The 26,065-nt window shown below is 37.5% G+C and overlaps 3 protein-coding genes across 7 annotated transcripts; 1 reads left to right on the plus strand and 2 right to left on the minus strand.

Annotated features, from left to right (window-relative positions):
- Positions 1–231: 231 nt before the first annotated feature.
- On the minus strand, positions 232–7,961 carry LOC100638681 (serine/threonine-protein kinase 40-like). 5 transcript variants are annotated; one of them, XM_019995895.1, is made up of 9 exons: positions 7,878–7,961; positions 6,876–7,269; positions 5,132–5,313; positions 4,884–4,991; positions 3,703–3,755; positions 3,510–3,625; positions 2,915–3,059; positions 2,577–2,696; positions 232–1,264 (listed from the first exon to the last, which is right to left on the minus strand). In XM_019995895.1, exons 2-9 carry the CDS (start codon positions 7,225–7,227, stop codon positions 415–417), a joined length of 1,926 nt encoding a protein of 641 aa, XP_019851454.1. In that variant the 5' UTR covers positions 7,228–7,269; positions 7,878–7,961; the 3' UTR covers positions 232–414. The 5 variants fall into 5 exon arrangements, with proteins under 5 accessions (XP_019851454.1, XP_019851452.1, XP_019851453.1 ...); XM_019995893.1 differs by lacking the exon at positions 7,878–7,961 and adding an exon at positions 7,621–7,726; XM_019995894.1 differs by lacking the exon at positions 7,878–7,961 and adding an exon at positions 7,586–7,679.
- On the minus strand, positions 7,772–19,199 carry LOC105312593 (uncharacterized). Its single transcript, XM_019995891.1, has 9 exons — positions 19,106–19,199; positions 18,496–18,656; positions 16,927–18,228; positions 15,228–16,775; positions 12,928–13,166; positions 11,452–11,529; positions 10,495–10,591; positions 9,169–9,225; positions 7,772–8,993 (listed from the first exon to the last, which is right to left on the minus strand). Exons 2-9 carry the CDS (start codon positions 18,647–18,649, stop codon positions 7,858–7,860), a joined length of 4,611 nt encoding a protein of 1,536 aa, XP_019851450.1. The 5' UTR covers positions 18,650–18,656; positions 19,106–19,199; the 3' UTR covers positions 7,772–7,857.
- Positions 19,200–19,257: 58 nt separating this feature from the next.
- Positions 19,258–19,752, plus strand: LOC100640074 (cytochrome c oxidase subunit 6A1, mitochondrial-like). The gene has a single exon (XM_003386236.3). It carries the CDS (start codon positions 19,282–19,284, stop codon positions 19,648–19,650), a length of 369 nt encoding a protein of 122 aa, XP_003386284.1. The 5' UTR covers positions 19,258–19,281; the 3' UTR covers positions 19,651–19,752.
- The last annotated feature ends 6,313 nt before the right edge of the window (positions 19,753–26,065 follow it).

Below are 26,065 nucleotides of genomic sequence, written 5' to 3' on the forward strand. Positions count from 1 at the left end.
AGTACAGTGTCTTTGACCAAATTTTGTCCAAATTGGCTAGGTGAAAATTCTTCATTTTTATAATTTTCTCTGATACATATACATGTTCTTATTTTGTTTCTAAATTTTGAGCTGATTCTGACCAAAATTGAATTTTTTACAAATTTTGAAATTTGCTAAAAAACGGGACCTATTATATTATATATGAGTATAAGCACTACGCAACTTGTACTTGTGACAATGACAGTAACATTTCAGAATCAAAATAATGCTTTTTCTGATTTAAAAAAAATAGGATAAGAACTAATAATATCAGCTACACATTATTGTATAATTTGTGTTGTTTTGAGTACAAAAATGATGAGATATCAAAAAAATAAATAGACAAAAAAGAGAGAGAGAGGGAGGGAGTGTGTGCAAGGATCGTGACACCATTCAGTGAATAGATGATCTGGAGCGACTGAACTGCGACTGCTGCTGTTGTCCACTTCCTTCTCCTATTCTGAATCTCCCTGCAGTTTCTAAGTTCTGGAGTATCTCTCGCTCACTGTCTCTCGGCTCGTGTGACCTCCGTCTCACTCTAGGCCCTTCAGTCCCGACCACTCCAAAGGTCTGAGAATAAGAGTTCCGTCTGTTACGAATAACATACTCTTGAGTAGCGGCCATGGAGCCAAGGCTCCGCCTACCATGAGTCATGACAGGGACAGGAGCTGATGTTAGCATTCGTCTCAGCCAATGGTTACTGGAGGGATCTCCCTCAGAGAAACTGTGTCTATGGTGAGAGGCAGCGGAGTGTGGATGAAGGTGCTGCTGGTAGTTATGGAGGTGAGTGGGAGGCATGTCGAGAGGGGCAGGGTTAGTTTCGGGTGGTTGATGATGAAATAAGGCAAGAGGTAAGCTCTGAGAGGAGGAGGGGGGAGAGATCCTGTGCAAGAAAGGATTAGTGAACTGGGAGGAAGGAGGGGGAGGAGGAGGGAGAGAGGAAGGAGTGTTATCAGGATATATGAAGAGAGGAGGAGTGTGGGGTGACATTGGGCTCAGTGTGGTGGGTGAGGACGACAACCAACTAGCCAGTCCTGATGGACTAACCCGCTCAACAGGTATGGGCATTTGTGGAGTCGCTTGATGGTCCATAGTGAAGTGAAGTCTTGGGGCTGACATCTCAGTAACGTTAACTTGATGAGTACTGCTGTAATCGTCTTGATCTGGTACAAGGAACTCGCTCGCTGGAGATGATACTATCTCAGGTACAATCTGTACTGGCTCACGTGTTAATGTAAATGATCTATAAACAAAATAAAAAAATAATAAAGGTTTCAGCTATCAATACTAACATTTAATTACTAACACTAGTTTTTGTTATTGCACCAATATGGCTGTAATAATGATGATGGTAATAATTAATTAATAATGCATAACTAATACAGATTAATAATGAATTGAAAGCGTTAGAAGTTGAAGTTCATTGCCTGCGTACAATAACAAATCCTAATTACAATAACAACAATAATAAAAACAATAGGCATCTGTTTATGACAAAATATTTGCAAAGGAAAGTCTGTTAAATATTTTACCAGGAATTGAACGGAAATAGCTAAAGCTGTTATCGTCTTTCAAAACATGCTAGGCAGAGGATGTGGTAAATTTATGAAATATGCACAAAAAAGTGAATTAAACATTCACACAATACAGACACTACACAGACTAACCAGAATGGAATATTTCAAGAGGGAAATCACACGCTCCCTTATCAAATTATGAGTATAAATACAGTCAATGTACATAAACCAGCACACATGCCACATTCACACACAAAACAATATTGGGAGACTAATATATGCACGCATTACTCATGGTGTGGTTACATCACTCCATAATTGTTTCCCACTCAAAATATTTGTGGTAGGACTGCTTGTAACGTGTACATACTCGCAGCCAAATGAGATTACAATAAATAATTAATACAAAAATGACAGGAAATTGAACAAACAATATAAAGGAGACATGTAAAGAGATGAAGACAAACAGGATCCCACTGTTAGATCTAGAGGGATAAAAGGAAACTTTTGGTCCCCCATATTTGGTCCAAGTCTCCTGAAATCTACTATTTTGAGCTTCATATTTAGCCTAGATCTCTTAAAGGCTCCCATTTTTAGTTAGATCAGTCTCCCAAAATTAATTTCAACATGTGGATCTAAGAATGAGCATATCTTCATTTAATGTAGCATGAGTGGAGGATGAAGCTGTCTCTGGCTTACTAAAATGTAATTATTTGATTCAGTATGAGTACGTGTAGCATATCATGATATCAAAGCGTATAACAACAATAACAACCATGAAGACACACTTGGAATGACAAACAATACCAAATGGAGCCATAACAAGTCTTGTTGCTATTAACTAATCCTTAATTAAAGAAAACCATCAGTCCTCATACTGTAAATATTAGTGATAAATAAATCCTTACACAATCATTGACACATTTCAAGTATAAAAAATACATTGTACAACAAAAAGCTAAACAATAGTACCACCATTGTTATAGGAACAGTGCACACACACACACACACACACAAGATGGAGTATGGAGTACTTACATTCTTGATAGGATACTTTGAGTTGTTTCAGCAGCAGCAAGTGCTGTTAGCCTCTTCCTCTGATCCAATTCCATGAGTTCCTTTAATAAATACTGTGTCTCAATCGAAATCACTAGATCCCTAAATAATGCACATAAATATGTATTATCATCATCATTTTATTATTATCATTGTATGTTAGAAGGGAAGGGCGTGGTACATGTAAAACATGGCTGCCACATACTGTACATGTATTCAAAATAAGTAGAATGATGGTATAATATTAAAAAACTAACAATAAAAGAAATAATTATATAAAAAAGGTAAAGGACAAAAAAGATATTTTAAAAAATAATTACCTCGGAAGGACAAACTTTCCGCTTTTAATCTTTCTAAATAGTTCCTGTGGTATGTCATCGTAGTAAGGAAACTGTCCTGATATCATCGTGTACAGGAGGACTCCCAATGACCACATGTCACTAGGCATGCCATAATAAGGCTCACCTGCCAAGGAAAATGGGTATGGTTACCGTAGTGATGCCATGTTTCCATAGCATTTGTTATCATAATACACAATATTGAGGGTTGTTGCTAGGAGGGTATGAAAATTAATTTAAAAATGCTTTCATGTGTGCCATACATGTGCTAACCCAGCTACAATATAGTCTTCTCTAATAATGATGATAGTAATAATATAATATGAGGGTAAAGTGTCAGATACGGACACACTGCCCACATCACGGGCACTGCCAAAGGGTGTATTTAAAGGTTGAGGTAAGACTTAGCTGTGTCTGGAGTTGCACACAGAGTCATGGACATAATGTCACCAACTGGTAAACAATAGAGGCTTGTTTGTATACATAATTACTTGTATTATATAAGAGAGAGAGAGAGAGAGAGAGAGAGAGAGAGAGAGAATGTGTGTATGAAATAAAGAGAAAAGCTTGTATTTACCACTGATCACATCAGGACTGACATATGCCAAGCTCCCTCTTTGATCAGACAGTAGATCATCCTCATGTACCAAATGCTTTCCAAGAGCAAAGTTAGTTAAAAAGACTTGTTGTGTTCTGTACACAAGAAAATGGAAACACATTAATACAAGTGCAAGTTTACCAACCACCCTCTATCAATTTGTATAGCGTACCTCTTGTTAATGACAACGTTAGCCAGTTTAAGATCCCTGTGTACTATCTTTTTCTAAATTTATAAAAAGAATAGGAAGTGAAAAGAAAGAGAGATAGAGAGAGAGGGGGGGAAGGCAAAGAGAGAAGAGAGAGAGAGAGAGAGGGGGGAAGAATGGAGGAGAGAGGGAGAGAGAGAAGGAAGAAGAGTGGAGGAGAAAGGAAGGGAGAGAGAAGAAAGGGAGCACAGATGAATTACAATGAAAAAGGAAACTACATTCAGACACAACAGATACAGACAGAGGGGACATACCGTGACTCATCATAGAAATACATTCTCTGTTACTATCACAACTACCCATACACACTGTACTACCTTATACACACATTTTTATAATTATTATTTCACGATGCTGTTACTCCATGCATTATACTAGCGACTGTCTGCATGTTTAAACTTTTAAGTCACACTAAAATTGCATACTCTGCATTACTCCTTCACAGGCATCCTCTATTCAATACAATGTATCTCCTCCATCAATACATGAAATATATCCCATCATTATTATACCGTGTACTGTATGATCTAACATCATATCCACTCACCCGTTCACATTGCCATTAAAAAATGTACAACAAAACTTTCCCTGGTAAATATACAGTGCATTATTATACAGTATTGGCTCCAGCATCCCATGATTTGTATCTCAAATCAAAATGTCATATCCTACATCATTATATCATTACTATTTACTGCCAACACTTCATCATTACCAACCTTCCATATACACACACGATAGGGCCTATTCTGCAATCACCTTGCATCTATTACATTGCATTGTTGCTTCTCCTAATCAGAATTATGCTGCTTTATAAGGCATCACAGGAACCAAGGGTTCCATTTAATGTTTTTACTGTCATCATCCATGCCAAAACAATTAACAATAACTGAACCGATTCTCGTGTGGTGGCAGTAGTACATGTACATGATCCATTGGGTCTACAAAAACTGGTTCACATTTACACCAGAAATGGGATAGGGGAAGGTCTAACTGCAAAGGAAAGCTTGCACATTGTGAGTTCTGAGTAGCACTCGCATTATAAGAAATTTTGCATTAGCCGTTTACATTAATGATTCTTAATAAGTGTGTTGGGATTATTACTAGTAATACTGTATTACCAGGTAATGCTTTATCATCAGTACCTTGTGTATTTCTTTGACTATACAGACTAATTGATAGAAGAGTTGAAGTGCCTCCCGTTCAGGCAGTCTCCTCTCTTTAATGATATACTGCTGAAGATTAACAAAATCCTGTGAACAAAAACAATATGATATTGGATAATCAATACGGAAAACAAGTATTAAGTTATATATGGACAGACTTTAAATGGTCAAATTACAAAGACATTTTAATGACATAATAATAATAATATATGATATATGTGGCATACTTTGTATTGGTCAGTTGATCCATACTCGTGTTGATAAAGGCAATCCAGTACAAGGATGATATTGTTACCTTCCCTGTACAGCCCGTGCTGCTGTATGATTCCTATTTGATCTTGTAATAATGAGAGAATGGAGTGCTCATTGTGTATGAGGGACTTCCCTTGACTATCTTCAGGACTGTTACCTAGAGAGAGAGAGAGGGGGGGGAGAGAGAGACAAAGAGAGAGAGAGGGGGGAAGAGAGAGACAGAGAGAATCAATGCTATTTGTAAGAAGCTTATGTGTAATTTCTCTTTCACTACAATTAGATCTCTACATTATTATCCTGCACTCTAGGATATAATAAGCTTAGCTCCTAATATTGTATTATTAAGATAATGATTATTAAACCTGGATGAGTCACCACATAAAAGAGAACATATAGAAGTAGGAAACTATTAACAAGCTCCCCTTTGAAGACAAAGCACAATTAACCAGTGGCTTTTCCCCAATACTTTTGTGGCTGTCTCCACCACAGGAGACAGGAACTCTAGACCAGAGTTAGGGAAATGTTGCTTTAACCTTAAAACTTCATCACAGAAAAGGTTGATAAACCCTAAACAATAATGCTATTGGTAGGATTGACCTTCCTTGCATTGTAACCATTGGTAGAGTATCAGTTCATGTAATACAAATAATTTCTTTTCCTCCAATGTCAACCCACAATTTCATGTTCCATGATACACACCTTGCATCCCACACTAACCAAAAAACACACACACACAATACAAACGTATACAGTACAAATTATTGCTGGCTTTACTATGCATCATTACATAACCAATTCAAGAGGACACAAAGCTAGTGAAAAAGAAAACTTGAAAGCCACGCCTAAACAACTCAAAGGTGTCATAAAATATCAATTTCTTGTGCGTGACAAAGCATAAGTAATGTTGCATAACATATTGAAATCACAGAGCCTACAAAGAAGATGCTGTAGTTAGATAATAATGCAATCATTCAGACACTGACATTCAATCAGTGAGTCATTCATACACAACAAAAATAAAGAGCAACAACAAGGAAGCAACAATCACATCCTATAATACAACAGTGCCACTGGCCATTAGTGACTCACACACACACACAGACACACACATATACAGACACACACACACACACACACACACAAACACATATACACACACACAGACACACACACACACACACAAACACATCAACACAGACACATCAACAGTGTAATTTCATTACTAGCTAGCTGCCAGTCACTTCTGACTGTCAATAATACAAGAATGAAGATATTCCTTTGCAATACCATCAATGGAATACTGTATAGCATGACCTAACTCCACGTAGTCAGTCAGTAATTAGTATCAGTACATTCATACATTCATATTATACATATGTCAGCAAGTGATCAATGGGTATAGATGAACACACATACATACACACACTTATTATGTATACATCAGCAATGTTAACATTATACATAATGCACACACAGGTGCTTTTGTGCATACACACAATTATACATCTAGATACAGCACATAAGCATCAATACTGTTAATACATTATATACACAAACTAGCGAATCAGTAACTATATCATCATCATGTAGATCTATTGTTCCACACACCATCACATTCAATGTCTAACAATACTTTCAATTTATCAGCTTCACCATACACTATGTACAACAATAGCCGCCTTTTATACATGCATACCAACTACATGTACATGTGCATACCTCCAGGTGAGAGTGAGAGTATCTTCATGGTAACAAACTCGTCTCCATCGGTCTTCTTAGCAATATATTCACTGACACTCTTTACTGGGCTTGGACTCACTGTGTTAAGTCTGGGCCCGATATAATACTCGCCCGATTGGAGACCGTTTGTCAAGTGAAGCAAGTGGCCAAAAGGGGAGGATGATCGCCTTCTCTCTCGTCCACCATTAGTGGGTGCTTCTGTCTCGATGATAGCTGGTGTCGTGATGCTAGTTCCACTAGAGGCCATTGCTGTCTTCCATTTAAGAAGGTTGTTGTAATAGTCTTTTCTCTTTCCACTGGTTTTACTGCTACTGTTGTAGACTGAAGACATGTACACTCCTCTGTTGTGCCTGAAGTCAATCAGGGGACCGTTCTAAAGGGAAAAAGAACATTAATACTGCAAAAGCAGGCGATTCCACACATTATGCACACTAAAGAGTGGATGGGTCAATATTGTACCGTACAAAAGATGAACTGGTTGTCTGAAAGCATTTACAACGCAGCAAACAGCCAAGCGTGAGGACAATACTACAAAGCGTGAGCTCTAAGCAGACACTAGAGGCTATCAGTAATGACGCTTGATCTCTTGGGCTAGTCTTTTAAACACGATAGCAGTAGGAGAGGAGCATCAATGCTCAATGCCGGCCCTCTACCGGGTGTTATATCACCAGTAAAGAATGCAGATTTACCGGTAAAAGAGGTAATTGATTAGCTATCCTTGTACCTTCAAAATGAAACAGGTGGCTCTGCCGGGATACTCCTAGCCAAAGAGAGAGGGGCAACTCCAATGGCCCAGAATCAAACTCTGGCCAACTTTTGTTGAGGGAGTAGGAGGAGCCGGAGAGTTGTTAGGGCGGAGCTAGCTTTTGATGAGATTATTCAAAATTATGCATGTTGCTCATCATGATTATTTTAACACAAAAAATAATTACCAGTTCATAATTATGCTACAAAACTATCATCAGTTCCTATATTGCTTACCCCCACTACTCTCGCTGCCGCCAACACTGCTACTCCCTATGCTATTTCTTTTCTTTTTATCATCAAAGCTCTGGTCGTCCCCACTGCTTCTCCTGTGATGATGAGACGAGTGCTTTTTCTTCTTGTGATGATGGTGGGATGATGACGGAGATTTAGATCTTTTCTTATCTTTTTTCTTTGACGAACGACCCTCGCTCAGTGAGTCTCTCTTCTTTCCTGACTTGTGATGTTTTTTCTCGTCTAAACTCATGACAATTCGCTCGTACGAACCATCGCTCTGCGAAGAACCCGTCACACGCTCTTTCTCTTCCCACAAAAAGTCTTCCTCCTTCTTTGCCTCCATTTGCTTGAAGTCGCTGGAAAAATGATGATCATCTCTCCTTGATCTCTTGCTGTCTGATGATGAAGATCGCGATTGCTCTTTGCTTCTGGAAAAATGATGATCGTCTCTTCTTGATCTCTTGCTGTCTGATGATGAAGACCGAGATTGCTCTTTGCTTCTACTGGAGACGTGGCACTCATCAGAACTTTCTTTCTTGACCCTCTCAGTCTCTGTTGGTACTGAATGCTTGCTCTTCTGACTCTTGTGAATGTTAACAGAATAATCAAAATGATCCCTTTCATCTACATTAACTTTTACTTTCTCTATTTTCAATGTGGGTTGTCTCATATTTCCAAGACCACTAGGATAATGATAATCATCAAACTTAGAGTGTTCTTTCTTTACTACAGGCAAGGCAGATATTGCTTGAATGCTACCAGGATGATGCCTAGTGGTCTCTGCTTCTAATTCAGACTTTTTGCTTTTCTGGTGACTGGTGGCATGATGGCGTTCGCCCGTCTTCCATTCTTCTTTCTTTGTTTGCTTTGTGTCAATAGCCAACAAGGCTGGCTTCTTGGTTTTATGGGAATCGCTCAAGTGATGGTCTTTCTCTAACTGATCAACCGATTCTTCAAATCCTGACTTCATCCTCTCTAAATCTAAGGGGGTGAACTTGCTCTTCTTGCTCTTCTGCTGGAAAGACAATGAGCTTTTGGTAGAAGAAGGCTTTCCTGTTTCTTTCCCAACATCTAAATCATCATCAGAGATGTCAGATCCATACAAAGTGTCCAGACCTATCAGAGATAAGTACAACCAGTAATCAACTAGTCATAGAGTATGTGTACAAATGAGATTGATTGTACATGTACATAGAGTGTCAAGTATAAATTACACAAGTGTGAGTAGTTTTACCATATTGCCAAGTAATCCCATGCAATCTATTTCAATAAGCAAATGGTTTCATCTTACCTAATGGGTTGCTTAAATTTGCGCGGGAAACCTCGTCTGAAGCAATGTTTGACGAGTCTAAAAATAAAAAAAATAAATAAAAAAGACAAACAGTACTAATCTATTGTACACAGACACAAACAAACAGGCTACACATGCCAGGAAGGAAACATACACAAAACATGAAAAGAGATATTTACAGGAAGCAATAACACAAGGGATACCACCTACCACCAATAATAATAATATTAACATCAAAATAATTATATTACAATCACGTAGATGTAATTATACCTCAGTGTCACAAATACTCACGCATGCACACATGAATGAATGAGGGTATTTGTACAACACATACAACACCTTATGTAGTACTATTTATATATACACAGTGTACTACACACATACACACTATTATTAGTTTATTACACACGTATAGCGTATATGTGTCAATGTAGTACATGTCCATAATTATTGTGAGTCCATAGTGTAGTTGGTGTAAGTCATTAATATACACATGCCAAACTGATAAGATAACAAACACGCGAACATCATGTCATCATGAGAGCCAAAACTATCAACAAGCAGCGATCAGCAAATAATAATAATTATTATTATTATCTTATGTTACAATATTTAGTCTATAATAGTCAAAATAAGATGACTATTATACATGTACTGTACATACAAATAAAAATTGGAATATACAGTATTAAGTACATGTACATGTACATTGTATGTACATGTACATGCACATGTACTTATGTGCATAACTAATAATTTGAAGGAATGCATGTAGACTGTCTGTAGAGCTTCTCTATTCCAGTAACTCGATGCTTTTATGAATACATTATTATTGATTATAAGAAATAAGAGAATTCCGAGATAATGAACAATAATGATTTATACAGCTAGTATATAGCCATTCATAATAAGATAATGATAATAATAACATTAAATGTTCCATGAAACTGGCCACAAAATACAAAGAATAGCAATAACCAGCAGATTCCAAGCTACAAGCATAAGTGCATGTAATACAGTATATTAGTATATTATATGAGGAGTGCCAATCGCAGATATGTGTAATACACATTCCAGTATAATTATTAGTATATTATTAGTATATTCTTATCTATTTGTATATTACTTATATATTAGTATATTATTAGTATATTAGCATATATTAGTATAATTTAGTATTAGGATATTACTAGTATATTCCAGTATATCAGCATATTAGTCAATCACGAGGTGCTTTCCTCCTACTCTTTACGTGAGAGCAAATGTACATGTTTATTGATTATACCCAGTTGGAGATTGTGAGTAATTAGTGCGTGCATGTACCTCCTAATTTATTAATGATCTCATTGGCAAGTGAGTACATTTCTGATGTCGTCACGTCTAATAGGATTTCTGTTAACGTACGCCTCACAAATGCCATCTGATGGGAAGAAAGCAAGAAGAAAATATCATTATTATTATTATTATTGAAAGATATTATGAGAGGAAGGAAGTGAGTGAATGAGAGAGAGAGAGGGGAAATTAATGATGTAGCAATAGAGGAGGAGGAAGAGGATGGAGGAAGGAAGAGAGGTACAGAAGAATACAGAGAGGGAGAAGTATAGAGAATGAAGCATGATGATAATAATAATAATGGAAAGCAGTCATCAATTTTTCATTTCCATTCAAAACATGTTTTGACTCTGTCCTGGTGACAATTGGGGATGAACAAAGCAATAAGGTATATCCTATACATAAGGCTACCAACCACAACCCACACACACACTGTAATGTACATGAGCACAATAGACTGTACTATAAGAACACTGTACTGTGAGCACACTGGACTGCAATATGGTGTGCATATCAGTACTGTACAATGGAATCCATATAGAGGGACTCTTGGGACCAAGCTATCAGGAGTATCAAGCCACACTTTGAGATCAGGCCCACCACACCCACACTATTGTAAGGCTTTGGATGTGTTTGAATATCCCATGCAGTTTAATAGTAGTGAACAAGTGAGAAGTTTTATACATGCATGGTTGGGTAATAGATAGGGCCTGGTTGGTACTATATACACAGAGGGATGGGGTAGGTGAAGAGGCTTCACTTTGGAGTACACAAGGCAATGAATATGATCTACTATTCTAATCAAAGCCTGAGATCATGACAATATAAACTGAACATCATGCTACCAGTGAAGTCACTGATTTCATATTGATAGCAAAGAGGATCATTTTACTGGTACATTGGAAAATGAGAGAGAGAGAAAGAGAAAGAAATGAGCTCCATTCATACCTTTAGAGTGTGGTCACTCTCCTCAACAGCATCTTCTTCAAGTCTTTGATGCTTTGATGATATTTCAGTGGAAGAATACTGCATAATATAACACAACATGTACATATATGTCACACACACAAATACATACATGTACATGTGTCACAATACAGCATCAAAAAATACAATAACACGTGAAAAGTGCTAAAAAGTGAAAAATAAAAAATATTGAAGCCTACAAAACATGTAACACGTGAGACAGTTACCATTAGATTGAAAGTGACATTTGTACATGTAAAGTAAATCTATGGATATTGGTATAAGTAGGTGTTGTCTGAATAAAATAAACGTTACACGCTGTGGCTGAAAGGCACAAGACTACACGCAATCAAGGGCAAGGAGCCATGATTAAAATGAAACTAGGAATGATACATCAACCAATGCAATCCCAAGGCTTAAGAGAAAGTTAAAGAATAAAGAGTTGCTGTTACACATATTCAGTGATTGCTGGCCCATCATTACGAAACATGTAGACGTTTTTCGAGACGATTATGTAATGCATTGGCAAGTGAAAGTTTTGATGAAATCATCAAAAGTTTGAAGTTTGGCATAAAATCCTTGGCCACATCCTGGAGCATAAAGCAAGTGTTGGTGGCAACAGCTGGAATGTTATGTTTATCATGACATCTTGACCAAAACTGCTATACTTAATTTCCTATCAACAACTTCCTATAATTATGGGATAATAATTACAATAATAACAATCATCATCATTCATGAGCATATAATGCATTTCTTCATAAACTGGATCAGTAAATGAAACCTGAAAAGGATACAGAAACACTAACACAGGATAAGAGAATTTAAAATATTGATCCTCAGACAATGTCCTCTCTCATCTATCCCATATTACATAAGTGACAGTATAGTAATGAATTCTATTTTATAATTGTACACGACCAATGCAAGGTTCATTATTAGGAGCTATAATATTGCAGAAAGCTATTTTTAAAGGTATATTATTTTTAAAGGTATGCTTGTTCTGATGAGCAGCTTAAACAGTGATGTCATACATTTACCTTGACACTACATGAATTTAAAATGGGGAATAATGGAAGTACTACAATACACAATACTATGATTACTCATATAATAATGAGTATTCATTGGAGCATGTGCATGCACAAAAAATAATGATTAAAAACACTGTGCATAGATGAAAATATCATCTATGCACACTACAAGTTGTTGGGCTACAACAAATACAATATAAATTATAAATAATTTTAGGACCAGTCCTTTACAGTGAAAGAGATAATCCAAATCATCATTCTTAGCAACTGCTAGTACCAGACTACCAGTAGTACTGAATGAAACTAAAAGTAACAAGGGAAAACCACCTAGCAAATTCTCCCTTAATATGTACATGTACATTACAGTGTACAGTGTACCATCAACTCACTCCATTGGTTTGTGTGAAGACTATAACTAACTTACAGTATGAGGTGATAGGCTCCTCTTCCTATTATGACTAACATCTTCAATATCTTTCCTCTCCCTACCTTCCTCCTCCTCATCGTTCTCTTCCATCCATTTTGAGCCAGAGGATGCTTTGCTCTTGACGCTCCTAGAGGAGCTCTTGCCTCCAGTCATTGCCTCTTCCTTGGATTTCTTCCTCTCCATTCTCTCCAGCTCTGCTTTGAGCCATTTTGGTAACACCTTCTGTTGGAGGTCACCTAAAATAAAATAATATTTCAGTAATTCCATTTGCTTCACTCTGTCACCATGGTTGTGAAGTTTAAATAAATACATAAATATATAAATCATCTGTAGGTCAAAATGTAAGCATCAATTGCTGTCCATGAATTTCCATGAGAATATAATCTACAACCATTAAAAGATAATGTGTCCACAATACTGACTGAATAAATTCCACTTTGATCATTCTTATACAAGACTTGCTTGCTACACAGTACAAGAACTATAATAATTCCGCCGGTGGACTATTTTAGGAAAACAAGAGTCAAACAACACCTGTCAAGTTCCATAAATTACATAACACATACTCAGAAAAAATTAATAATAAATAATAACTGCATGCAAATTGCACCATAATATGATAATAATACTACTCTGCTGCTGCGTGTAGCACCCATAACAAAAGGAAACATAAAGAAGGTACATGTGCATGTTCTACATTGCTCAACATTTAATAGAATGATGTCAGTGCCCACTCTCACCACATAACTACATTACTACAGCACCCGACCAGGAGGACACCTGCAATGGATTGCTGCAGTGCCTGGGGGTGATGTCACACAGCTTACATGTATCTGTCGTGAGAGGAATAATGATAACAATAAACAACAAAGAATGATGCAAGGCTGATCAGGAGAGACTACAATAGAGGCTATAGTACAGGGTTTCCCACAGGATTTTGGCATAGTGCTTTACATTTTTTACTCAGCAAAGCATCACTTACAATAATACAGAATTTTCCATTTTTATAATTTCTCTGATGCATACGCATGCATAGAAATTTTGAGCTAATTCCGATCAAAAATCGAACTTTTAAAGGTGCTCAAAAATCTGAATGAAATCCCTGTACTATAGTACATTGTCTCAGGTCCAGATTCACCAAAATGGAAAAGGAGAGAATTTGCCATTTTTATATTTTTTCTGATGCATATACATGTACTTATGTTGTGTAGAAAGTTTGAACAGATTCCAATCAAATTTGAATTTTTTATGAAATTTAAAAGTTATTTAAAAATCGGTCGAAAGACCCTGTACTATAGTACAGGGCCTTTGGCCAAATTTTGTGAAAAATAGCTAGGCAATTTTTTTCCATTTTTATAATTTTTTTCTGATACATATACACGTTCTTATGTTGTGTAGCAAGTTTGAATGGATTCCAATCAAATTTGAATTTTTTATGAATTTTTGAAGTTGCCCCAAAAGCCATATACATGTACATGTACTTAGTTGAGTATGTAAAAACTTAGACTGCTGGTATTTGTACAGTAAACACTAATCAAGATTACCAGTCTATGTAGATATTATACAAAATTGGGTATAGAGGTCAACTAGAACCATTTCAAAGAGAATCAGTTATGTTAGGAATGATGCTAGACCAGTGATATCATGATCCATCAGCATGAGGTCATAAGAAGAAAAAAATGTTTTTAAAGGTAACAAATCTTAGGGCTCTTCCAAGAAATGTTTATAATACTATTTGATACTCTCCAAACACAATAGACACACCAAGAGGCTATCACAATTCACAATGCAAGCTTTATCAACTAGAGTTCTTGGAAGCAGTACCATTATTCATTGCTGAGGTACATGTACATGTAGCTGTAAGCTTCAAGGAGCATATACATGTACATGTACAGTGTACATGTATTTAGAAAATTCAATAAAACAATTTCAAGGAAAGTATCATATGGAGCACTCCAGAGTTTGAAAATGGCATGTTTTATGATTTGTCACAGACATCCATGACTAAAAAAATTGTAATCAAAATTGAATCAAAACTTTCTACAAGGCTAACCTGGAGCATCATAAGAAAAGTCATAATGAACAGCACATGAACTATCTTCAGCACTAAATTATAACTTTTAGTCTTTTACTTAGATGTATAGATCATGTGGACAAGTGAGTCTGTTTATACAAAGGGTGCATGACCTCCCAAAAAAGACAAGTGCTGGACTACATGTACATGTACCTCTACCTTAATATGCTTTACATTAATTACACTACAGTGGCTGTAGACTATCAGTGGATAGATAACTTACTTAGAGCATAATTGAGTAATCCAACCTGTTCTCCTCCAAGCCCAAGTTCCTGTTGTTTATAGTATGATTTCAGTGCATCATATTGCAATAGTTCAGTGTTGGTAGACTCTGTAGCTCCTTTGCCATGACCATAATCCACTGACTGCATGTTTTCAAGTAACGAGGACCCGGTATTGTCCCAATAATCTGAGACCCCCTGGGATTTATAGTCTGACATGACTTGCTGGTAGTCTTTTGCTGGATAATCTTGTTCAAAAAATTCCGGTCTTTCATAATCTCTGCCATAACCTTTAGCTTCAGACGACCTTTCAAAACCAGCAGGATCCATTTGTAATCTATCATAATCAGGGACCCTTTTTGACTGTTCATAATCAGAGGCCATTCTTGACCTTTCATAATCTCTTGACCTTTCATAGTCAGGGCCCATCCGTGACCTTTCATAATCAGGAGGGATTCTTGACCTTTCATATTCTCTTGACCTTTCATAGTCGGGGTTCATCTGTGACCTTTCATACTCGGGAGGTAATCTTGACCTTTCATAGTCGGGGGCCATTCGTGATCTTTCATATTCAGGAGGCATTCTTGACCTTTCGTAGTCAGGGATCATTTGTGACCTTTCAGGAGGTCCTTGTGACCTTTCAAAATCACGGGCTCTCTGTGGCGGCCTTTCATACTCTGCAGCTCTTCTTTCATACTCCATATTCTCACGTGGCCTCAAATCAAACTCTTCATTATACCGAGGCTGTGATCTTCTCTCGCTATCGTAGGGCACTCGAGATGATGGCGAATGATAGTCAGTATCAGGATAACGTGACCTTGGCTCATCGAACGGGATTCGTGGGCGGTCATCAAAGCCACGAGGAGGACCAGAGTGCTCAAAATCAGGATTGATATGCGGCTCCCTTTTATGAGGAGGGTAGGAAGAGGGAGGAGTCAGTGAGCGATGGAAAGGTGACCGAGAGAAAGAACGAGGAGGACGATGGATAGCTCCTCTGTCAGTAAACTGCTCTTGAGGTGTGAACATGTTCAAAGATTGAGTATCATTCCAGTCATGTGGTGGCTTCCCGTATGCTCCTTTAAAACCATCAAAATCTCTAGCATTATCTTCCCTTGGTTGGCTTCTATCGTCACTCCTCTGTGGGTGGGGCTGACTGGCCTTAGCTTCATCATCATCACTGTCACTCTCATTCTCTAGCAGTGCAGCCATTTTGTTTTTAGTGTCCTTATAGCCTGGATCATCCTCTTCCTCCTCTTTGCTGCTCATGTTAGTCGTACTACTACTGATATTAGTACTACTGACATTAGTACTCTTGATTGGAGCTGATCTTAACACTTTGAGCTGATCTACAATCTTTCCAAGTGATTGGATCATGATCATGTTAGTGCCACTATCACTCGCGTCGCTCTTCTTGTTGCTAGTTTGTGATTTTTGTGGCTGTTGCTTTTCTTCTCCTCCTCCTCCTTTCTCTCCATCTTGTTCGGTCTTATTGCTTCCTTCCACAAGATCCAGTCCTGGTATCTTCCTATCATTCACTGGGGTCGTCACAACTGGAATAAAAAGGAGCAAAAAGTAAATTAGAATGTACTTTCGTCATTAATAATAATATTTTAACGTGTTATTTGAAACTAATAAAATATTAAAAATGGAAAATGCCCTTCTACTAGTACAAATAATTATGTCCATTCATTATATACATACCTAAATCAAGAGTGCCATCGTCCGTATGTTCATCTATAGGATTACTAGCAACTTCCTCTGGGCCCTCTTGTGGTAATTCATCTTGTACTCCTCCTTGTTCAGCTACTTCTTGGTCTTGTTGTATGACTGGTAACTGAACATCATCAGTCTTCCCTGATTTAAGTTCATTATCATTGCTAGTATTAGTGTGTAACAGTGTCTGAAGTGATGATTTAACAAGCTGCTCCCTAGAAGAAGGCTTTTTATTGCCTGGATAAAATAAAGGGCTCGGGCTGGAAGAAGAGGCATACCCTCGGGTTGGTGTTTGGTTTGCCAAAGGAATGCTAGCAGCAATAGGAGATGCATGTAATGGCTGGGAGGGATGACACAATGGGTGCTGATCATGAGGGGAAGGAGGAGGAGCGTGAGAGGGGGAGGCATGTGGATGGGCAGGGAACTGGTTCTGTCTGGGCAAAGGAGGGTGCCTCATTATAGGAGGGCCTGCTCGAGGCCCAGGCCTTGGTGACATGTGAGGAGGAGGACGGACCCCCTGGGAAGGAGGACGTAACATCGGACGTGACCCTGGTAAACGGGGCAGTAACCCTTGAGGAGGACGTGAATCATGTAAGGAAGAAGGATATGGTGATGAGACTTGTGGTGGATGTCCTCCTTGTGATGGATATCCTTGTGGCAGATGTGATCCTTGCAATGATGGATGAGATCCTTGCTGTGATGGAAGTGGATGAGATCCTTGAGGCAGTGGGTGAGATCCTTGCTGTGATGAAAGTCTTCCTTGTAATTGTGGATGAGATCCTTGCTGTGATGGCGGATGAGGTCCTTGTGACTGTGAATGTGTTCCTTGTGGTGGAGGCTGTTGCTGCATGTGTGCTGAAGGATGAGCTGATGGATTGTGTGGTGGACGGAAGAGAGAGTGTTGAGGAAGACTACCAGGAGACTGTCCTGCTGCTGCTGCTGCTCCTGTCATCAGTGGATTGTGTGGTGTTGGTAGAAGTGAGGCTTGATTACTAGGAGAAGGGACCACTCCTAGTTGCTGTGGATAGGATGAGCCTTGAGACAACATGTGAGGATTAGAGGGAGGAGGAGGAGGATAGCCCTGGGCATAATGTACAGGAGGACCAACTTGATTATAAGAGTACTGTTGTTGTTGTTGTAGTTGTTGTTGTTGTTGTTGTAGTTGTTGTTGTTGTTGTTGATATTGAGCGTAATATTGATACTGGAGCTGTTGCTGTTGCATTAGTTGCTGCTGCTGTAGCTCAATGACTTGACGTTGCTTAGCCCATTCGGCTGCTTTAGCTGCCCAATCTGAAAATTAATAAAATAAATGAAATAATTGTTAACAAATAAGTATAATAATGACAGCAACATAATTATAGTATAGAGTATAGTTCATGTTCATGTTGTATTAATGCTAAAGGAGAATCCATTTTAGTAAGTGTAAATTATTAAACTATTACAAAAATTATCAGAATCGAGAAAGTACATTGTACATGTACTACAGTGAAAATACATAACATTTACTATTAATAATAATTAAAAAGAGTCAAACACACAAACTGATGCTCCTCTTACCAGCTCCTCCTGTTTCTGATGACTGGGTTGATGTCTGTGACTGAGGAGTCCCAGTGACATTGGAAGCAGCAACAGCTTGAGGCTGACCAGGAGCAACAACATGAGCAGGAGGCTGGCCGGGCTGGACGTAATACTGTGGCTGCCCAGCCCACATTAGTAGACTATAAATAAACTCGTTGTCATGTTTATAATTTTATAATTTTTATTAAGGCCATTCCAATTAGGCTCATTGTTTATTCTTACCCGCCCACACATCAGTAATTAATTATTTAACTATTCATATCCTATATACATAAATTTTAATTACGATTAATTTTAAATAAATATTAATGAACCCACCTGTGAAAAAAGAAAAATGATTACATGTATTTAGTACTACATTTCAAAAATATAATAATCAACAAAAAGTTACGGTAAAAATTTAAAAAGCAAATACTTAGCAAATACCATTAACTGCAGTAATTGTAATTAATTAATCAACTAACAATGACGTCACAAATGAAGGAGCAATTAAGATTCTACTAAACGTGACAATTATGTCAAATTTTAACCACATAACACAAAATACATACTATCACTTAATAGAGACAATAAAAGCTTAGGAACTCACTCAAAGAAAGTAAATAAATCAAAGAAACTCGACACAAACTTCAAGACAAGATCTTGCACTATAAATGCACGTGAAGCCTTCTCTAATAATACGAATGGGTGTGGGTATCTAATGTCCTAATTATTCGGCTTTAAAATAATTTTAAAAATAGGAGTGGTTTTTAGAGTGTTTTCAAAATGGCAGCTGTTTTTCTCCGCTCTTCTTCTCGCCTTATAAGCTCTTCTCTCTGGAAAAGAGGCTCCCCTAAGAGCGCCTCCAATTATGCTCAGATGGTTCTAGACGGTGAATCGCACGCTGTAAAAACAACCACACAATGGAAGCTCATATCTCTCCTTATTGCTGTCCCCGGAATGCTTTTTGTTGCCAGGAAGGCGTACAGGGCTGAACAGGATCACCATCATCATATCGAGGAGCACGGTCGTCCTGAGTTCCTGCCTTACCCTCATTTAAGGATCAGGTCTAAGCCGTTCCCTTGGGGCGATGGTAATCACTCCCTCTTTCACAATCCAGAAACCAACGCACTACCTGAAGGCTACGAGGATTAGATAAATAAATGGAAAAAAGAGACAGCAAACATTAAGTAGTGTAGCAATTTATTAGTTATAAAATTTACTTAATTAATTCATAATTTTGTTAATAAATAAAAATTAATTTAAAAAATCAATAAAATTTTAGCCCAGCCCCTTTTAAAGATGGCTTCCAATGAGGATGAATTTCTAGCTCCTCCAAGAAGACCCTCAGTGGGATATCAGCGACTGATATCATGGGAGCTATCCCAGGTGCAGGACTATTTGACTGAGGCTACTAAGCCTCAAAAGAAAAATAAGAAAAGAGCTCCTTCCAGATCAACAGAAGAGGCTGTGGAAGACCCATCCTCTCCAGGCCCCACTGATGATGGGGTATACCTAGTTACTAATAGTGACGGGGAGGAAGAGATATATTATTCAGCTCCTCAGTCTCCTTTGCCTAGCGATGATGATGCTACTATAGTCTCTGATGCAAGTACAGAATCATCGCTACTTCAATTTGATTCTAGTTTAGTCCCATCGCATAAGAAACAGAGCAAGTTAGTGTCTTGCTTTACTGCATTATAGTATTTACTGCATTATTATGCTTTTTTGGGTATTATAGAAAGATCATAACTTTAATAAAATATATTTTATCAATGATTTAAATTTAATGTCATTATGCCCCTTTTAAATATTAAACATTTTATTGTACTTAAATTTTTCTATGTTTAGAAGAGGGAGAATTGCATTAAATGCACAACACAATTAACCACATCCAATAAGTTTTATAGTTTCTTTTTCTACTAGATCATCTAAAAAGAAGAAGAAAGATCGTAGGAAGATTCAGCGAATGATGCGTTCAGATTTTTTCCAGCCGCTCTGTGATCTCATTGACGATGTTGTCAGCATTGATGTTAATGACATGGAGCTTGCCAATAAAACAACTGTACTCTCTCTTTCGGAAATATGTCTCAGAGCTATCAAGAAAATGCCATTAGGTATGATTATAATAATGGATTGGGATTTTAGACGAATTGATGTTTGTGTGCCGTTTATTTTAGCTCAAATGGAGATGCAGCTGCCATTCTTAATCACAAGCCTCGTGGGTCACAATAGACATCTTAGTGGTATAGTGTCCAGTCACGTCCAATGGCTAGAGAAACTGCTCGCTGATGTTGAGAAGACGCTATTGGAAGATGAAGTTGAAATGAAAAAGAGAAGCAAGGACTCTTCTTTGAAGGAGTTGAAATGCATTTATGAATTCGTGGTCCCCTGGGATACTCAATTCAGGCATGTTTTATGTACAGTGATTTTCCTTAAACTTGCATGAAAGGCAAGCAGAAATGTGTTATGCACATGCTCTGCTGTGGTCAGGAATAAAATGGATGCACCTACCATATAACCACTTAATTTCGAGGGTACAACTTTTGCTGTTTTCGCGGATTTTCTGTATTCGCGAAAGTTAATTCCGTGAAGTATCTGTATTGCCCATAAACACGTGTGCTTTAAAACAGGAACCGCGAAAGTTAATTCACGAAAAAAGACTTGTGGCCTGATTCGCGAAAGTTTATTGCCTCGAAACTTTGTGGCTATACGGTACTTAATACCGACCACAACAGAGCATGTGCATAACACATTTCTGCTTGCCTATCATGCAAGTTTAAGGAAAATCACTGTATATATATTTTTTAATTTTTATTGTAGACCCATTTCTGCTAATGAATTTACAACTGAAGGATATCACTGCCCTCTTCCCTACCAATCAAGAGAAATAGACAATTACCAAACTCACAGTCACTACTGTACCGAGGGAGGTCTCTTGGGTGTCCTCTTCCACTATGCCAATTACTTTTATCCCGTGGCCCTCAATGAGGACATCAGTAAGAGATGCTCCCTATCCACTAAGAGCAGTGACACTGCTTTGGAGCAGATACAGAGAGTTGCTATTGAGAGAGTTAACTATTGGATCAAAATAAGGTGGGGGCAATCAATTTGGGTAATTTAATAATCTGGAGATTTTAATCACAAAAATCATCACTGTATTTATTTATGATAGAAAATTAGGAATAGTCACTGGCATTATACCAAGAGTACACGTACATGTACTCTTGATTATATCTAAAGCGTTTCCATTATTATATTATATTATTATTTTTAGGTATAGTAAGATTTCATTTGTGTACTCAAAGTTTTTCAAGTTGTGGCCTGCTTATGTTCACTGGGCTAGAGGGAACTTTCATCTTGCTGCTAATGACTTTGCTTCTATTCTAGACTCATTTGAAGGTCAGTAAATTGTACACACACACACACACACACACACACATACTTGATAAACTTGCCTTTTATTCATAAAGGTTTTGAGAAAGCAGCAATATTGAACGAAATGGCAAGAATGCTTGTTCATTCTGGCGATCGTCATCTTGCTAGCACTGCGTTTAACAAGAGCCAGGAAGTTGAGCTCCCATCGAAGGATCAACCACTAAAATATGAGCCAGCACTGGTAAGACATCCCAACCAACAGGTTTAGTTTTAGTTCAAGTAACATATAATTTTATTATTATTTGTTATTCCTTTGTCTTATTCTTTATTATTCTTATTGTATAATTATTATCATTGCTCTTATTATTAATATTATCAAGAGTACTATTATTATCTGCACATGTACATGTACAGGTAAGAGCTTGCTACTTGGCATTGCAAGCTGGAGTCTGGGACACTGGGTAAGAAGAAGTTAATGTATTGTATTATCATAGCTACCACTGATGTACCTCTAGTGTATTGGACGAGGAGTCTGCTTCTAAAGCTAAGAGTAGCTGGGAATGGTTCCTTAAGCAATCGAATGATGTTCCTACAAATGTTTGGTTTCTGCATGTTGCTGCTGTTGAGTCAAGACTGAGAGTACATGCTGGGAGATGTGTGCCTGACTCTACTCCTGATACTAAGACTAGAGCAGGTTGATCAATATATAGATACTTTGCTATTGATTATAAGTAATAATGTGTGGCCATTGTATACATTTCATTAATGCTGAGTAGAAAATTAGTAATAGTTCACTTTAAATAATTATTGCTCTTTTATATCTTTAGTGGAGAAGAGTGTTGTCAAGCAATGGTTAGATGATTGTGAGAAATTGATAAAATCCAATGATATAGTGGTGCTGTTCCCTGTCCTTAATTACCATCTGTCACTGGTGTATGCACTGGCTGGAAAGAAGCATGAATCAAGGAAAGCATTTGATCATTATAACTCAAAGTATGTCATATTATACATTTGTAATTGTTTTACTGACCTAATGCCCATGGTTTTTTCCAAAAAATGGCTCCAAAATAACCCCCAATTTGTATTACATTTTCTGATACATTAATATTAATCTACTTATGCTATATAAAAAATTTGAGCCAATTCCGACTTCAATTTTTGAGTTATGGTGACAAGTCATTTTTGAGTTATGAGTATGCCCCACAACAATAGCAGAGATACATGTATACTTTAGATGATGCCAAATACTGTTACCCTACTCAGTAACTAGTATTAGCACTTTTTAAATTTTGTAGCTTTGCTAGTTTTCATAATTGGGATATGGAGGGCCTACCCGGTCAGGTATCAGAGCCAGTCAATCTCCCTCAACACCAGTATGCTCATCCCTGGAGGAATCTCTTCACTCTAATGACAGGGCCTCCCCCTATACTTCCTATACACTGGAGGGTACAGCTATTGCACTCGCATCAGCCCTACCTAAGGTACTAGGGAGATAAAAGTGCTTGGACATTATGAATTGTGTGTGTATTTTGTGTAGAACTGAAGAAGTAGCTGATTGTGCTCCTCGTCATAATCTTAATCTCAGATTAACAACTGAGGGTGACTTGACTGGTGACATGCTAATGGAACTGCCTCCACTGAGAGCTGTTATACTCAACCCTTACAATGGGTCAGTGACTCCGTACTAGTATATAAGGAGTATACAAGTTGTTTGATATGCATTTACATGTGCTTTATTTTTAAAAGCAAGATTTGTTGCTATAAAATTTGTAATTTGCTGCTTAGTAGTGACAATGAATGCTCTATTGTTAGCTGATTGGTGTTGTATTTATTTAATAGGAGCATTCAATTTAAGCGAGAGGCTTCACTTCAACATTATTTTATCACTGATAATTATTGTAAGCTGTTGTCATACCATATTCATCTTCATCTCTTGTCTCCCCATACTTCTCTTCTTCTATTCCTTTGTAACTCTTCCTTTCTTTCATTTGTCTTTTTTTATTCATTCCTCTTTTTTTAACTTTTTTTCAGGTTCAAATATAACTCTATCAAACTTTCCCTATCCTTTGAGACTATTTGAGTCATCCCAGTCCGTCATAGAGCTATCTTTAGGTAACAGGACTTGCATTAGTGGCCTCCATAACAGCATGGTTGCTAACTATATGGCTGTATTGCACTGGTATGGTACTGATGGGTCACACCACAAGGTTGATATAAGGAAACTGATAAGGAGGAGATACAAAGAAGTACGCTATAAGATTGGACAATCAGAAATGCACACATGAATTTTTGACTTGGTCAAAGATTCCAATATCTCACAAAGTCTAAATCTGAATTACATGTAATTATAACTTTCTACTCTTATTTTAGGAACTATTAAAAGACCTTAAGTTGCGTATTGACCTTACAGACACTGAAGAAGATATAATGAAGCGTCTTAATAAGAAAATGGAGATGGGTTTGAAGCTCTCACCACATGATGTAAGTTAATGAATGAATTGTACTGAGTGCTTCAAGTGTCAATATAAACTATTCAATGGAACTAATAATCGTAGAAAGTCTATTGAGCCAGACTTACCCATCAAGTATTACTCAGCACTCAGCTATGAAGTTTTGCTGTATTTGAGTATACATTGTACAATGCTGATACAATTGATTAGTGCTTTCTATGATACTGATATATTTTATGCTCTAGATATTTTACAAAAAGCAAAATCGAAGCCTATCAACCTCTGAACAATTTCAGCTCCTATTGACCTCATCTTTTATTTATGGAAAAGGAACGTTGCTATTGGCATTCAAACTGTCTGCAAACAATCCTGATGTGTTAGTGGTAAGTTGTAATAGTGTAGGATGCATTTTATGAATGACTCAAAGAAGTAAAGCTTTGTTTTTGTTTAGAAGTACTGCTCATCATTGATCCTTTAATTACTTGTCAGCAAATAGAAAAATTTTGTTTGTTTTAATAGTTTGTTGATTGTACGGATGCAAAGTCGTTTCTTAGTCCAAAGATTCATTGCTCTTTTGATGTCAATGGCTTTAGTCGTTTTATTCCCGACCACCTTTCACGCCATACAAGCACACTGCATCATTATACTTGGAAACACCTACCACATCTCAAGCAAGTGGACATCTAGATCTGATCTATTTTATTTGTTAATTTCCCTTATGTACTCATAGGTATGTAGTTGCTGCAAAGACCACGTTATTTAAGCACTATCGCGATAGCAAAGACAATAACTTTGAAAACACTTATTTTGTTTTCAACGAAGAAGGAGACGTGATACATAAGTGGTCTGTTCCTAAAGGGACAAATGAAAGTTACAGTATCCTTGGGGACAGGATTTTCTCATTTGACCGAGATTCCAATTCGTTAGTAATGCCATGCTTTATTATTTACAATGTGTCCTCAGTTTTTTTATTAACTCTATTGATCTTGTTCACACTAGCAGCTAAATCACTTCACATCAATCCACCTCTGGAGGGGAAGTGAGAGTGATGCCCATTGATGTGCATTAATTTGAAACCACTCTAGTGTGAACATGATTAAGCACATCAATGCGCATTACTTTTGCCAGTGTGTGATGAAAAGGCCTTAAATCAAGGACCTTTAATACAATATTTACTGATGTCTCTTTTCATTTTAGGAATATTAGTATAGCTTCGTATAGTATTAAAAAAACTAAAGAGCATTTCAACTCATATCCGATATTTCAATCAAAAGGTGACATCATTACGACTCCCGGTCTTCTACTGATACCTTGCCAGGATGGACTACTGGTACTGCACCCTGGTACACTGGCTAGGGTCAATATTGAGGGACTGAGGGAGTCTGATGGTATTGATCCACCTCAAGACGGCTTCATTTATCCTCAACTATCAGCAGTTACTGGTAGAGTGGAGGTACTGGGTGTGTTTGACATTGCACCAATGGAAAGAGAACCCTCTGATATCTGGACTGAAGAGACAGAGGGAGAGACAGAAGGAGATTGTCCTGTATTACCTGATGATGTGAGTGATTATGGATCGGCTCGTTTGGCACTTGCTATCAACGACAGGATTGTTATCCTTTATTGTAGCCCAAGGTAAGATTGTCATGATGATAATGATTATAGTAATAATTATTGATATCATTATAATTGTAGGACTACTCAAGTGAAGGTAGAGTATGATGTTAGTGTACCTGGAATAC

This window comes from Amphimedon queenslandica, unplaced genomic scaffold, assembly GCF_000090795.2.
Source record: "Amphimedon queenslandica unplaced genomic scaffold, v1.1 AMPQUscaffold_13429, whole genome shotgun sequence".
NCBI lineage: Eukaryota > Metazoa > Porifera > Demospongiae > Haplosclerida > Niphatidae > Amphimedon > Amphimedon queenslandica.

What these genes read in the sequence shown, in the direction of transcription:
- LOC105312593 (XM_019995891.1), bottom strand. Translation starts at nt 18,649, where the DNA reads ATGTGGGCTGGGCAGCCACAGTATTACGTCCAGCCCGGCCAGCCTCCT. An exon ending in ATTACTCAATTATGCTCTAA is followed by an intron (nt 13,167 to 15,227) that starts GTAAGTTATCTA and finishes ATTTTATTTTAG; the next exon opens with GTGACCTCCAACAGAAGGTG. An exon ending in AGAGTGACCACACTCTAAAG is followed by an intron (nt 10,592 to 11,451) that starts GTATGAATGGAG and finishes TCTTCCCATCAG; the next exon opens with ATGGCATTTGTGAGGCGTAC.
- LOC100638681 (XM_019995892.1), bottom strand. Translation starts at nt 7,388, where the DNA reads ATGCTTTCAGACAACCAGTTCATCTTTTGTACG. An exon ending in ACTCTCACTCTCACCTGGAG is followed by an intron (nt 5,314 to 6,875) that starts GTATGCACATGT and finishes CTCTCTCTCTAG; the next exon opens with GTAACAGTCCTGAAGATAGT. An exon ending in TAGTCAAAGAAATACACAAG is followed by an intron (nt 3,756 to 4,883) that starts GTACTGATGATA and finishes TTATAAATTTAG; the next exon opens with AAAAAGATAGTACACAGGGA.
- LOC100640074 (XM_003386236.3), top strand. Translation starts at nt 19,282, where the DNA reads ATGGCAGCTGTTTTTCTCCGCTCTTCTTCTCGCCTTATAAGCTCTTCT.